The following is a 15,705-nucleotide window of genomic DNA, read 5'->3' on the forward strand; positions in this document are numbered from 1 at the left end:
GCTTGGTCCCCAGGCCCCGGATCATTCTCCTCTGAGCCCTCTCAATTTTGTCCACGTCCTTTTTGAAGCGAGGCCTCCAGAACTGCGCACAGTACTTTTATTATTCGAAGCCAATTCAGGAGAAAAACCACCAGCCTCCACTACAGAGTGGTTATGCCATGACTTAACAAAAAGAACTTCCAAACGCACCCTACGGTTGGTGGCAAGAGCACCTCCACCTACTGCCCTGCACTGCGTGCTTCGGAAGTAAAATCAGCTATTCCCATAACTGAGCAACAGCAACCATCGCGGCCACCTCCCGGGAGGTCAGCCAAGGGCCACTCGCTGAAGAAATGGCGCTCAGAAGTGACGATTCCCCTCCACGGGTTGCAACGCCGCTTGCCAAAGTTTACCGCGCCACTCCTCCGAGCAAGTGGCAGACTCGGCAGGGAAGTGAGCCCTCGGCGTAGGTGGAAACTGACGTCAGGGAAGGAGGGAGGGAAGGAGGAGTCACATCCAGATCTGGGTGTGAGACCGAATCGGCGAGCCAGTCGGGCTGCTCGGCCGCCTCTGCCGCTTGGAGGAGCTGAGGCTGAGGCTGTCGGCGCAGAGGCAAACGCAGCTGTCTTCTGCTGAAGATCGTGAGCGGGACAGGCTTGCGGGGAAGAGTTGAGGTTCTCTTGATGGACGGCACTTGCTGCCGGCCCAAGCAGAAGAGAGCCCCGCGCGTGTGACCCGGCAGAAATGGCCCTGCAGCCGCGTCCCTCGCCGCCTTGCCCCGGGGGTAAGGGGGCTCCTCCTCCTTCTTACGTGTACAGCATCCCTTCCGACGTGCTGGGGAAGTTTTGCGAGCAGATGGACTGTCTGAATGATTACGACTGGATGCGCTTCGGTGAGGATTATCGGCTGGGGCGGGGCGGAGAAGTAGCCAGTCGCGGGTTCGGGGGGGGGGGGCTTTTGAAGATATTAGCAGCGTTGGTAATAACGGGGTCGATTGGGGGCGCGGGGGAGGGGGGAGATACGCGGTGGACTGATTTTAGTCCCCTTCTAACCAACTAGGTCAGACTCTGGGTGGCCACGGTAGACCGAAGAAATATTCTGACTCAGCAGCTTCCGATGGCATAAAAGGTTATGCAATGTGCATGTCTTAATGTGCATGTGCAGCTCGCGATGGCTTAAAAAGTTACCTCATGGGCATTTGCCGTTCCAGTCATCATATCTCGGAAAGGATGCTGTAGAGCCGGTACAAGTAGAAAAGAGGGCAACCAAGATGATTCGGGGGTTGGAGCACTTTCCCTGTAAGGATAGGCTGGAGGAGAGTCTGGGACTTTTCACTTTAGAAAAGAGACGACTAAGTGGGAAGGAGATAGGAGAGGTTAAAAAATCATGTGTGAGTTGGAGAGAGAACTTTTTCTCCCTCTCCTAAAATACTTGAGGGTATCCAGTGATGCTGATAGGCAGTAGATTCAGGATAGACAGATGGAAATACTTCTTTACACAACAAATTATTAAAATGCACAATTCTCTGGTAGAGGATGTAGTGATGACCTAAGAAATAGATGGCTTTAGAAGGTGATTTGGCATATTTGTGGAGAATAGGTCTAATTGTGGCGGCTAGCCATGGCAATTGAGCCTCTTGTGGTGCAGAGTGGTAAGGCAGCAGACATGTTGTCTGAAAGCTCTGCCCATAAGGCTGGGAATTCAATCCCAGCAGCCGGCTCAAGGTTCACTCAGCCTTCCATCCTTCCGAAGTCGGTAAAATGAGTACCCAGCTTGCTGGGGGGTAAACGGTAATGACTGGGGAAGGCACTGGCAAACCAGCCCATATTGAGTCTGCCATGAAAATGCTAGAGGGCGTCACCCCAAGGGTCAGACATGACTCAGTGCTTGTACAGGGGATATCTTTACCTTTTAGCCATGGCGATTAGCCTCCATATTTGAGGCAGTGAACCACTGAATCCCAATGTCAGGAAGCAATATCAGGGGAAAGCCTGGGCCTCTGAGCCCTGTTGTTGGACTTCCAGAAGAACTAGCTGGCCATTGCATGAGACACAATGCTGGACTAGATGGATCTAATCTAGCAGGGTTCTTTTCATGTTCTCATGGATTTGTACAAAAGTTATTCTTGTGATATTATGATTGGCAAAATCTGGATTGGAATAGCAGAATAGTGGTTAAAAATCTCTTTAAAAATAAGAATATTTTATGAGATATGGTGGTGGAGGGGAGTGTTACAGATACTGTGGACTGTCAGTTAATTCTGAACTCTCCCTAGAAGCTAAAATGGCTAAACTGAGGCTGGCATACTTTGGTCACATTATGAGAAGACAAGAGTCACTGGAACAGACAATAATACTGGGAAAAATTGAAGATAGCAGGAAAAGAGGAAGACCCAACATATGATTGACTTAATAAAAGAAGCCATGGCTTTCAGTTTGCAAGACCTGAGAAAGGTTGCTAATGATAGGATGTTTTGTAGAATGTTCATTCATAGGTCAGAAATAACTTGATGGCACTTCACACACATACACGTACACGTTTGATGTAAAAACATGTAGTTTTACAACAGCTGGCTCCCAAATTGTTTATTTTGCAGAGTGCTAATATATCTTCCCACTTTCTGTTTGGGGATTCCCCCCCTTAAGGACAATAAAGTTATGATGTCTTCTTTGCACTGTGGCACCATGCCTCTGGAATGCCCATGCCTATTAGTTTTCCTGATACCTTGGTTTTCAGAAGATATGCAAAATCTTTTCTCTCCCCCCCAGTTTTTATCTGGTATTTGGTCTTAATTTATCTGTTAGATTCACTTGATCTGCTGATATTATTGTTTTTTAATTATTGTTTTAATTAGATGCCTTTTAATTGTCATTAGTTGCTTTGAACAAATTGACTTTCAGGGAGTAGAACAGAGCTAAAAAAACAAATCTTTTAATCATTAAATAAAATGTCCAGACTGAATCTGATTTGATTTGGTTATAAGCTACTCCTAGAAGGAGCTGCAAGTTATTTTGCCAAGTTTGTTAAATGCCTCTTTGGTGATAGGTGATATATTTGGGAACACTTTGTAATAGCTGGTTTCATCTGGAGTTTTTGTTTTCATTTAAGGTGTAGTGTGAGTTTAAGGTCTGAAAGTAGCAGGACTGCATTCCTGAAAACTTTGGACCTGATAGTTTGCTGTTCAAATAAATTTCCCTGGTGCCACAACTTGGGAAGGCTGTTTAAGATGTTGTGTAGGTGTGATAAGAATGTCAAAAAAGTTCAAAATAGGAAGTAGTTGTTCCCTGCACTAGCCTTCTCTCTTGTACACTGAGGTAAAGGTAAAGGTAAAGGTATCCCCTGTGCAAGCACCGAGTCATGTCTTGGGGTGACGCCCTCTAGCGTTTTCATGGCAGACTCAATACGGGGTGGTTTGTCAGTGCCTTCCCCAGTCATTACCGTTTACCCCCCAGCAAGCTGGGTACTCATTTTACCGACCTCGGAAGGATGGAAGGCTGAGTCAACCTTGATCCGGCTGCTGGGATTGAACTCCTAGCCTCATGGGCAAAGCTTTCAGACGGCTGCCTTACCACTCTGCGTCACAAGACCACACATTTAAATAGCCACTTACAAGGTCAACTGTGGCAACTAAGATTTCTTCATAGGACCAAGGAAAGAAGTTTCTTGTTTTCTTTCCCCCCCCCTCCACCTTTTTCCCAAAATAGAAAATGTGATTTTGGGCTACTGATGTATTGCAAATGACCTGCATTAGTAGCTGCAAACAAGGAAGTCAAGATTAAGAAAAGTATCCTGGCTATAAAGGACTGGCAAGGCTCTAGACCCGATTGCCTTGTGATATTAAGAGCAAGTTATACAAATGTTTGGTTCCATTAGTTTAGGTAGTTTCCCATCTCTGAGGCAGGGTTGTATAATAGCAGCCTGCCCACATAGAATCTTGCCCATTAGCGGAGATGGAGATTTATAAGCTTTTTACAATGATGCATTTGAGGCATAATGCCAGTTTGTAGTGACGAAGAATAAAATCAGAGTCTAGTAGCACCTTTAAGACCAGCAAAGATTTATTCAAGGTGTGAGCTTTCGAGTGCAAGCACTCTTCCTCAGACAATCAGTGTCTGAGGAAGAGTGCTTGCACCCGAAAGCTCACACCTTGAATAAATCTTTGCTGGTCTTAAAGGTGCTACTGGACTCTGATTCTATTGTGCTACTTCAGACCAATATGGCTACCCCTTTGAATCTGTATTGACAAAGAGTTCAATTCAACTACCCTTGAGGGACTATCCAACCAGATGTTTCTATATTTCTATGAAAGTGAGAACATTAAATTTCTAGTATTCCTACTGAATTGATTGGCATTATATGTGACTGGAACTTCCAATCATCAAGTTGGAGTTGACATGGTAACCTCATAGGGTTTGCAAGACTGCCTTCACATTGCAACCCTAGATTTTCTTGCTGGTCTCCCATCCAAGTCCTAACCAGGGCTTCAGCTTCCAAGATCTGTCAAAATTGGGCTAGCCTGGATAGCATAGTAAAAATTTTGAATGGTAGTAACTCTTATGAGGTTGGTTGCCAGTCCAAGTTATAAAAACCATAATGGACACTATCAGATATGAGGTCTACAGCCCAGACAGGAGCCAAAATGCCAACAAATTTGCATTCATGTAAGTGTGACTTCAGCAGCAGCCCTCAGCAGACATCTGCAGGATCCAGCTGCTAGTCCTCTTCAGTTCATGAAGTAATAAATGAGGAATGGGTAGTATGCTGTTAGGTTTTTAGGACTTCTTTTGCTACTTCCCATCATGTAGCCAGTACCCTGCTGACAAACAGAAGATCAAATATCTGCCTTCTACAGTATACTCCTCACAGTGGTTCTCACATAGCACTTCCTCAAGAAATATCCTTATTCTTTCTAGATTTCTGCAGGGCTTGGTTGTCCATTGAGGAGCCTCAGGCAATCCCACCTGCTGTCATTTCTCCTCCCTCTCCTTCAGCCTTTGAGACTACAGATAGCATGGGACCTGTACCACAGTTGCTCTGTTGAAAATCTCTCCCTGTCCCTAGGATTTACAGAGTACTCTTCAAAAGACCTGATTTGCCATGGAGTGCTCGTCTATTGATTTTTAATGACATGCTTAAAAAGATCAAGGACAACTCTAACCATAGCATATGCATAAGTAAAACTCAATGTACATGTTGAAGAGCATATGGATTTATCTTTCTTGTGCTAGATTTGTGTTGCCTCAGGACTTTATTGAAAACCAAAATTTCTCTGCTTTTCTTCTTTTAGCATCCAATGTGATAACTGATCAGACTGAGCTGAGGAAAATCAAGTGCATGGAGAAGACAGGAATCAGTATAACAAGAGAGCTGATGTGGTGGTGGGGGGTCAGACTCGCCACTGTCCAGCAGCTTTTGGAACTCCTGAGTGAACTGCAGTTTTATCGGGCAGCCAAAATCATTGCAGATGGTGAGTAGCTGGTCTTTTACTTTTGATCAGTTAGTCTAAAGATCTAGTGCGCTTTCTGGTTTTCCATCACAACGTTCACAATATCAAGATCAACAGCACAGCAGTTCCTCTAACATTACACAGACATGCACAATGTCTCCCTTAGACCCTTTTACATCTGAAACAAGACGTCAAAATGACTGAGTTCTATGCCTATGTCACTTTGCAAATGGCCTCCATCGTGTGGCAGAAGGATGTCACAGGGTGTTGAATTTCGACTAGGCACTGTAAAATCATACTGAATGCTACAATATGGATGAATATTAGGGATCTCCATCTTTTCTGTATAAGAAAAATAGTTTAATATGAATACTTGGTAAATTTTGAGAACTCTTATATCCAGGAAAATTTTTAAGGCATTCTTTACTATTTCTAGTGGATATAAATAAATATTTGCAGCCCATCTACCCCCACCCCTGCCAGTGGGGGACAAGTTCCATCCTTCATGTCTGTGCTGTCTTTCTCTTCCATAAGAACCCAAAGTGGATGTCATCATTCTCCTCTTCTCCTCCCAGCCTCATGAAGAAGGTTAGGTGGAGAGTTCGCAAGCTTCCTTGGCAGAGAAGGGATTCAAACCTGAGTCTTCTAAAGCCTAGTCAAACACTCTAACCACTGCTTGCTTAGGATTGTCTCATGATTACTGAAAAAAATGAGTTGTGATGATAAAATTGCTGTTCCTGTCAGTTCTGAAGAACAATCTGATGAGCCACAACAATTGAGAAAAATTTGGCTTACAAGAGTCACTTTTTTAAATGGGCTATGACCACTACAGCCCACTCTCATGTTGCTTCACTTTGGAAATCCTGCAATCACCCCTTAGTTTTACTTGACAATATGTCAAGTGTAGAGACAGAAAAGAAGAATTAGCTACCAGTGTAGTCTGGGCATGATTTACATTTTTAGCAATTCTGTGTGTTAGTTGTTTTTATCTTTAAAAGTGACATAATAACAAGGCTTTGTAAATACAAAACTATTTGGGGAAGGGAAATTTTTCTAGCACAGGGAGAATCTAGCTGTCACTGATTATCATTGACATTAGCGATTTCCTTCTTGCGTTTACTCTGCACAGGGTAGGTACTCTGTAGAGGGATGCTGAGCAGAGGATTTGCCTAAGGCTACTGTGATCATCAGGCCCTGCCTCTTTCTAAGAGTGGCCAATGGGAGCTAAGAGAATATTGTGGGAATTGACAGTTGGCAGCTGAAAATTAAGAGAGTGTAGAGAGACAGTGGTGAGGGAAAACTGCTTGAGGCAATGAGGGATAGAACAGTAGCTTGACTGAGAGGAAAATAACATGACAAAGAGGGTTGAAAGATGCATATAGAGGTTGAATAAGACATGTTATGTATGCGTTTTCATTAAACAGTCTAATGTACTGTGAAACCTTCAATAAAAATTAACTCCTTTTTATGATTAACTCTGTTGACTGAATACATACTGTCCAAGGGGAAGAAATACACACACAAATCTGTAAGGTCTCGTCCTATATCTATGTGTGAATGAATGAACATATATATGTATATGAAGATAATGTGACAAAGAAGCTTGTTCAAAAGTTCAAGTGGTAAGAAATGTTGTGTCTGTGTTTTCATGAGTCACTTCCAATATGGTATTGCTGAAAAAAGAGGCTGAGTGAACGGGTGTTGGTGGGGAAATGTGAAAATAGCTGATCCTCAGAACCCTACACTGCAGCTATGGCATATAGTGAAAGGAGGATTAAATATCCTACCACCCCATATGGCTTCACATGTCAAAATGTCTTAACTCTGGTCATGATTCTTGCCACTCCCAGCACTCAGCTCACAGTTTTCTGCCTTCTGCTGCTGGGCTCAATGCCTGAGCTGAGCCAGCAAGGTGGGATTTGCCAGCTTGGTAAAGTGGTTAGAAATGTGGACTTCTAATCTGGCGAGCCGGGTTTGATTCCTTACTCCCCACATGCAGCCAGCTGGGTGACCTTGGGCTTGCCACAGCACTAATAAAGCTGTTCTGACCGAGCAGTAATATCAGGGCTCCCTCAGCCTCACCCACCCCACAGGGTGTCTGTTGTGGGGAGAGGGAAAGGAAGGCAACTGTAAGCCACTTTGAGACTCCTGGTAGAGAAAAGCAGCACATAAGAACCAGCTTTTCTTCTTCTAGTCCAATCATATAGGACCAGAACTAGATAGTATGTCACCACCAGAGAAGTTCCAGCAGTGGAGTGGCTAAGTTTGCTGATGACACTATGTTGTTCAGGGTGGTGAGAACCAGGGAGAACCGTGAGGTGCTCCATAGAGATCTGTTGATGCTGGACAAGTGGGTGTCAGCATGTCAAATGAGGTTCAATGTAGGCACGTGCAAAGTAATGCACACTGGAGCAAAACATCTGAACTATATATGTTGATGGTGTCCAAACTGATAGATACTGACCAGGAGAGAGATCTTGGAGTCATGATAGATGTTGACTCAGCGTATGAGTTAAATAAAAAGGTGAATGCTATGCAGGGGATTATTAGGAATATAACCTGCTGTTCCTCAAGGATTAGTCACCTTTTGGTTTCTAAAAATGTTGTTATGCCACTAAACATCTCATTAAACAGAAAAAACAGGTTGTTGGCAACAAAAGGGCCATATCACAGAGTTGGCTAGGGAAAACAAACAGGAAAAGGTGTAGCTGAATTAACTTAACCTCTGTCCTCCTTGACTGAGGGATGGGCCAGTCTCTGTCTTCCACTGGAAGACTGTATTGAGGTTCATTGTCCCCCAATTCCAGGACTAGACAAAGAGTGTATGGTTGCATGGCTTCTTTTTGCTTCATTGTGGGCTGGGGTCTCCCCTTCTTTGGACCATGACAGCTGAGGACCTTGCTCTCCAGTTCCTACCTCAGAACCTTTCACCAATAGTATTCCCAGTGCCAGAGTAGAAGTTTTGCTGGCCTTCCCTATTTGGGTGTGGGGCAAATGGGGGCTTTCAACAGAGGCAAACACAGGATCTTCCATCCAAAAAAACATAACAGCTAGCAGATTCTTCACTGCCTCTTTCCATCACCACCACCACCCCTGCTACCCCGCAATGCAGCTGTATTGGTTTGTAGGCAAATTCCAAAAATGAAACTTGTGCAATAATGTTTGTTAGGACTGACTAAAATAGCTCATAATAGCTTTCCGTTTCTGTAGAATGCGTTGTTTAGTCAAGCCAACAAATAAGAGAGAAGCTTTTAAAGGCATGGCAATAAATCCCCAAACCCCAACCATTTAGTATAACTTTCAAAGCTCTTTTATATCTGACAGCATCTAATCTCATTTAATATGTAGCACATCCCATTTAAGATTTCAAAAGCAGATACTGGGCATTGCCAGTTTATTTTCTCCCTTTCACACTTCATCCAGCCTTAGTTCTAAATAATTAACTTGAAAGGTTGCTGCTTTGTGATATTTTTGCTGGCCTTAATAAAAGATATGACGTGGCTCTCATTTACACAAAGCAAAGTAATTTTAAGTGATTTGTGTTATGATGTCATTCTAGAATTTCCAAAATTGCCCAGCATTGGATTAGCCATACTTGTGACCTATTTTTCTAGAGCTTGGTCTCAGGTTTCAGGGGGAAAACTATTTAAATCTGCTGATGCAGTCAGTTAACCCTTTATTGTCAGCTTGCATTGTATAATACATGCAAGCATTGTAATTTTTTTTCAGGAACTCGCAAAATTGTTGTCTAAGGAAAGATATGTGGAATGAAAACTATTTTTTCAGCAGTAATATTTTCCTCTATGGAATAATATGATTCATTGTAAAGTATATTTAAATTTATGGGATTTTATGTATTTTGATGTAATCTGCCTCCAGTCCCTCAAGGAGGGAGGTGGAATATAAATATAACTAACTAATACATTAATTAGTAAATAAAATTATTTGTGGTTGCACTGTTGCACCATGATGATAATATCACTGTGTTTTTTTCCTATCAGCCTATGGGGGTTTGGTACTCTACATAACAAACATATCAGCCTTCAAGAAAAATCAATCAATAGAACTTTTACACATCCCAGAATTAGTTAAATCATTAGAACAATAAGTGATACATTCTTATGAACCACTTTGTTAACATTGTAAATGTTTGGGACAAAGTTAAACACTTTTTTCAGTCAGAGAGATATAATCATATGCTTAATTAAATCGACTGTAAAAATGCTTACTTTTGGCTGAATTGTGGTTTTATTCATTTTATCCTCACAACAACAACCCTGTGAGGTAGGTTATGCTGAGAGTGTGTAACTGGTCCAGTCCCCCAAGGAGCTTCCACAGCAGAGTGGAGGTCTCCCAGATCCTAGTCTGAAACTGTAACCTGTATACCAGATTGACTTCCATGGGGTGGCTGCTGCTGAACAGTAGCCAGTAGCTGGTCCTGGGCGAGTCATGGAAGCCATGTGGTATTGAGTTGCCTGGTAGTTTCTGCTGAAATGGCCCTGTCTTCTCTCCTGCCTTTGGCTGAGAGGAACCAAGGCTGGGAGGCTAGCAACAGCCACTGTGGCCATTTGTTTCTTTAAGGCTACAAGCATTCCTTTTATTATTTAGGAAGTTTTAACCCTGCTGAATTTCCCCCAGGTTTTTCTGCAAACCTAAGGCTTTCCTCATGAGCCTCTTGTGGTGCAGAGTGGTAAGGCAGCAGACATGCAGTCTGAAAGCTCTGCCCATGAGGCTGGGAGTTCAATCCCAGCAGCCGGCTCAAGGTTGACTCAGCCTTCCATTCTTCCGAGGTCAGTAAAATGAGTACCCAGCTTGCTTGGGGGGGGGGGTAAACAGTAATGACTGGGGAAGGCACTGGCAAACCACCCCGTATTGAGTCTGCCATGAAAACGCTAGAGGGCGTCACCCCAAGGGTCAGACATGACTCGGTGCTTGCACAGGGGATACCTTTACCTTTAAGGCTTTCCTCAGGTTTGTAGAAAGATTTGTCTTGACTGTTCACAGGTCCAGTTTCTGGATTAAGTATCCACAGATTTGGCCAGGTTGACAATTTAGATACATTGAGTGCATTGGTGGGCAACCAGGCTGCATTTCATGAATAACAAGATGGTGTAATGTTCAAAGTTTCAGACTTGTATTTGAGAGATCCAGGTTCAAATTACCATACTCCCATGCAGTTTATTGGATGACTGTGGCTAGTCACTGTCTCAGCCCAGCTGACCTTAGAGGGTATTATGGGTTGTTTTTTATTTGGGTAAAATGGAGGAAGAGAAAATTATGTACACTGAGCTGAGCTGCTTGGAAAAACAGCAGAATGGAAGTATACTAAATCTGTTTTGGACCCTATACAGAGTCAAAGGAACATTTGCTACCAACCCTCTTTTCCCAGCTAATTTCTCATTAGGTTTGCCTGCAACCTGGAGGAAAACAATGTCCTGTCCCTTTAGTAGAAGCTGAATGTGAGGGAATGGTCAGTTGAAGCTTTTCATGGCACTGAGGTAAAACAACAGCACCTATGAAGACTCTGTTAAAGGGATAAGACACTTTCCCCCTAGATTGTTGGCAACCCTATTCCTTGTCTTCCCTTCTGACTTCACAACTCACATGCGGGACAGTTGTGGCTAATTTTTCTGTACCAGCCTGCATGCTTTCCTAGAGCATACTTCCTTCTTCAGTTCAAGAACATGTCATCACTGGATGTTCAAGGTTGGCATCTCTTTGAAACAGAGAACCCCACCTAGACCATATTTCTAGGCCTCCTAATCAAGTAAAATTTCCTTCCAGTCTAACTTGCATTGTTGTTGTTGTTATGTGCGAAGTCGTGTCCGACCCATCGCAACCCCATGGACAATGATCCTCCAGGCCTTCCTGTCCTCTACCATTCCCCGGAGTCCATTTAAGTTTGCACCTACTGCTTCAGTGACTCCATCCAGCCACCTCATTCTCTGTCGTCCCCTTCTTCTTTTGCCCTCGATCGCTTCCAGCATTAGGCTCTTCTCCAGGGAGTCCTTCCTTCTCATGAGGTGGCCAAAGTATTTGAGTTTCATCTTCAGGATCTGGCCTTCTAAAGAGCAGTCAGGGCTGATCTCCTCTAGGACTGACCGGTTTGTTCGCCTTGCAGTCCAAGGGACTCGCAAGAGTCTTCTCCAGCACCAGAGTTCAAAAGCCTCAATTCTTTGACGCTCGGCCTTCCTTATGGTCCAACTTTCGCAGCCATACATTGCAACTGGGAATAACTTGCATACATGCATATTATTATATGTTTATATATAGATATTTATACGCTGCTTTTTTTTCCTGAATGGAAATCTAAAGTAACATTGTTCTTCTCGTCTCAGTTTTATCCTCGCAACAAGTACCTTGTAAGAGAATAACTGGCTTGCATTCACCCAGAACGCTTCTGTGACACAATGGGGATATGAACCTGGGGGTCCCAGATCCTATTCCAGCCCACTAGCCTATCTACATGCTGGCTCTGTGTGAAAGTATATGTGTTTGTTTTTATTTTACAGGGATGTCACTCTCTCTTTCTGCTGATTCCATCAGGACTCCTTTAGATTTTCCTCAGCAGGAGAACACGTCACTCCATCCATATGGAGACAGAAATGAAGGCATAAAAGATGGGACAAAAATCTCTGTGCCATCATCTTCAGCACATGCAGGTACAACAGAGAAAATAAAGAGAGCTGTTTTTTGGTACCCCACTTTTTACTACCCAAAGGATTTTCAAAGCAATTGCCTACCCTTTCTCTCTTTATAACAAGTTCCCTGTGAAGTAGGTGAGGCTGAGAGAGCTCTGAGAGAACTGTGACTGACCCAGCTGGTCGGCCAGCTGGCTGCATGTGGAAGAGTGGGAAACCAAACCCAGTTCTCCGGATTACAGGACACCATCCTTAACTGCTACACCAAACTGGCTCTCAGTACAAACAGAATATAAGGGTGTTTTTTAAAATCTCAGATAGACAAAGTGGCTCGTGATCTGCTTTGACCACACTCCGACCCACCATATATCTAAATCTCAGCATGGCCCCATCTGTGGATACCAGAACCTTCAGCAGTTCTGCAGGGCTTGCAAGAGAGAACTGTTCTGCCAGCCCCGTGGTGGGGCCAGGAACTTAACTTCGAAAACTGCTGGCCTCCCTGCCTAAGAATCCCCCACTAGTAACAACCTAATAACTTCCAGTAGCATTTTAAGAGGCAGCTTTTAAATAATTTATTTAATACACACACACATATAAAATATGTAATTCTAATTTGTATGTTTTAATATGTTGTGACCTGCCCTAAGCCAATCAGGAAGTACAGGCTATAAAAATAAAGATTATCATTATTATTGCCATAAAGAGACAAGACAGCCTCTGTACAAACCTGAGGAAAGTCCCAGGGCAGAGTCTGCAGTTACTTTGTTTATTCCATTGTCAATTCTGTTGAATTCAGATCGATTTGAACTCGGGTCGTCCTCCTCCTCCCCATTGAAACAGGAAAGTGTTCTGCAAGTGATTAGGGTAGTTCAGAAGGGGGGGGAGCCAAGACTCTTTCTTTCTTTTCTTGAAGGGGGGGGGGTAGCCAAGCAGGGAGCCTCTTTCTTTTCTTGGAGGGGGGGGGGAGAGAGGATCGAAGAAGGCAGAGGAGGGAGAAAAAAATCCAAGACTAACAGAAGTTGAGAGAAATTAGGGGCTTCTCCTTTAAGGCAAACTTGTCACATGGGCACCTTTGGCCAATTAGGGCGTCCCTACCATGGAGGAGAGCCCAGATTCAAAACAGCCTGCTTTCTCAATTCGATTCTTAAAATATTGAGCATTAAAAGCACTCTAAGATCGCACAATAAAAGTAGGGTCACTCCGGATCAATCCTTCTTCCTGCAGAATGAAAATTTAAATTGCCCCAAATCAAAATGGAAATCACATTTTGTGTAGAGGGCAGGGACTGAATAGACCTGGGATTGGAATAAAAGTTCCGTGCAGTTTACACCCAGGTTTTCAGAAAAACCAGGAAGGGGGGGGGGAATTACATTGAAGGTTAAAACCTGCTAAAATAATAGAAGGAGCACTTGTACTTTTGAAAAACAAATGCCTTCTACAATGACTGTTGTGAGTTTCTCTAGGCAACTGCAACAATGTTGGTTTGTCAGTAAAAAAAGAGGGGGGGGGGGCAAAGTCCTTTCCAGGCTGAGGGGAGACTCTTACTGCATTGTCTTCTACTTCTGTAATTCTATTTTTTTGCATTGCTTGTGACAGATCACGACTAATATTTTACAATCCCTGTCCTGGATGTCTCATGCTATTAAATTGCATTGTTTCACACTGTGTAATCTGCATAGGATCAGCACATTTGTTCTTTCATGTTGTGTAATTACATGATTTCTAGGCACAGATGTTCAGAAAAAAATCAAACATCCCTTTCCTGTGGGAGTCCACAGGGTTGTATAAATAGCACTTCCCTAATAGCTTTCATTTAAACTGCTTTCAGATCCTGTTTTGAAAGAAGACCCAGACTGTTTTCCTTTGGCTCTACTTCCAGCTTCCATTGACCTTCCACATTCTTTAAAGTCAAATCCTGTTTCATCAAGTGTTAAGGTAAACCTGGAAGAGAATCTGCCTATGGTGAAGGACTGTGGCTCAGTGGGAGTACCTCTATTTTGCATACAGAAGGTCCTAGGTTCAATTCCTGGCATTTCCAGTTAAAAGGACCAGGTAGTAGGTTATGTAAAAGACCTTTTCCTGAGTCCCTGGAGAGCTGCTGCCAGTCTGAGTAGACAAAACTGACCTTAATAGACAAACAGTCTGATGGGGAAGCATGATGGGGAAGCAAGTAGGAATGTAGCATTAGAGGAGGGGGGGGGGGTCCTCAGCAGCTTTGCCACAGCATCAAACTGATTGGCTTTTCAGTTTAATGTGAGAAATGGAAAGCTGCTTTTCCTTGACCTTGCACATATACTAAGATGACTGACAGTTCTAAGACCTGCCCCTGCTTTTTTTTTTCAGTAGTGGGATCAATTCCAGCTTTGGAAATTCCTGGGGAAGGTGGAGTTTGAGAACAGAGCTCAGTGAGGATGGATTGCCATAGAATCCATCCCCCCAAGCTGTTGCTTGTTCCAGGGAAACTGACCTCTGTGTACTGGAAATCGTTTCATTCCAGAAAACTCTAAGCCACAAGTTGAGGTTGGTAACCCAGCCTTCAATGTTGGTCTTGCCACCTGACTTTAACATTAGAAATGATCTGAGCTGGAAGAAATGCAGCAAGGTAAACAGGGGCTGGGGGGGAATAAGGTTTTGATTCCCTTTCTTATACAAAGTTTTTAAATAAGAGAAACACACACACAAACACAATCTTCATGTAAACTAGTCTCTCTCTTCACATTCCATAACATCCAGTTAAGTTTCTAGTATATTTTGTTACAAAAATTTACTTAGATCTATAGAATCTTCAGGTCTGAAAATAACTAAAAATCTTCTGTTTATCGGATTACGTTTACTTAATTAAATCTAGATTTAGACAAATTCACATTTTGGCCATTTTCCCCTGGTATAATGGGAGACATTTCATTAAAGTTGCCAACCTCCAGGTGGCACCTACTAGCCTGCTGGATGGCCAAGATCCGTTCCCCTGGAGAAAATGGCTTCTTTTGAAGGTGGACTCAATGGCAATGTACCCTGATGAGGTCCCTTCCCAAACCCCTCCCTCCCTAGGCTCCACCCTCAAAATCCAGGTATTTCCCAACCCCGAGCTGGTAACCCTACATGCGATTGTTCAATTGAAATTGTTCCAGAAGTAACCATGCATTGTCTTTTCTGTGACATCCCTTAGCTGTGTAGTTCATCTGCTCCTCAGCAGGAATCGCATCAAAATCTCCCTAGTAGGAGCCTTGTGTGGACCAAGGATGAAGTTGAAACTGCCACCAACGGTTTCAGTGAGGAGAACCGCATTAATGAAAGTATATTTGCTGATGCTTTCAAGGGCCAGAGGCACAATGCTCTGTATGTTGTTAAAAGACTAAAAGAAGTAAGTATCTTTCTTCACTGAGTCATTTTTCCATTTTCCAATTTAGTGGTAGGTGTGGGGGGAAAGCCTCATGAAATATTTCAATGGTGTTATTGAAAAAAGTAGGACATTTTGGCAAGTAGAGATGTAGTGCAGGTATAGAAATTCACTTTAGTATGTGTTTGTAGTTTTGCTTGCAGAAAACTGAGGTTTTTTATACTTCTGAGTTACATAAATATTCCAATTAATACAATTTAAAACACAAATGTGTGTCAGGGGGGCATGATTGAAGGCCTTAA

At 43.2% G+C, this 15,705-nt stretch overlaps 1 protein-coding gene across 2 annotated transcripts in view; it reads left to right on the forward strand.

Moving 5' to 3' along the window:
• The first annotated feature begins 341 nt into the window (after nt 1–341).
• The window catches only part of IRAK2 (interleukin 1 receptor associated kinase 2), a 32,269-nt gene continuing 16,905 nt past the window's right edge, over nt 342–15,705 (forward strand). The window contains exons 1-5 of one of the 2 annotated variants that reach the window (XM_077325285.1): nt 342–871; nt 5,267–5,446; nt 11,938–12,087; nt 13,895–14,001; nt 15,233–15,427. In XM_077325285.1, coding sequence (XP_077181400.1) covers nt 724–871; nt 5,267–5,446; nt 11,938–12,087; nt 13,895–14,001; nt 15,233–15,427 — 780 coding nt within the window. In that variant the 5' untranslated portion in view covers nt 342–723. Of the gene's footprint in view, nt 872–1,089; nt 1,223–5,266; nt 5,447–11,937; nt 12,088–13,894; nt 14,002–15,232; nt 15,428–15,705 lie in introns of those variants that run through there. The other variant, XM_077325286.1, reaches the window with a different exon arrangement.

This window comes from Paroedura picta, chromosome 3 (assembly GCF_049243985.1).
Source record: "Paroedura picta isolate Pp20150507F chromosome 3, Ppicta_v3.0, whole genome shotgun sequence".
In the NCBI taxonomy this organism is placed as follows: Eukaryota; Metazoa; Chordata; class Lepidosauria; order Squamata; family Gekkonidae; genus Paroedura; species Paroedura picta.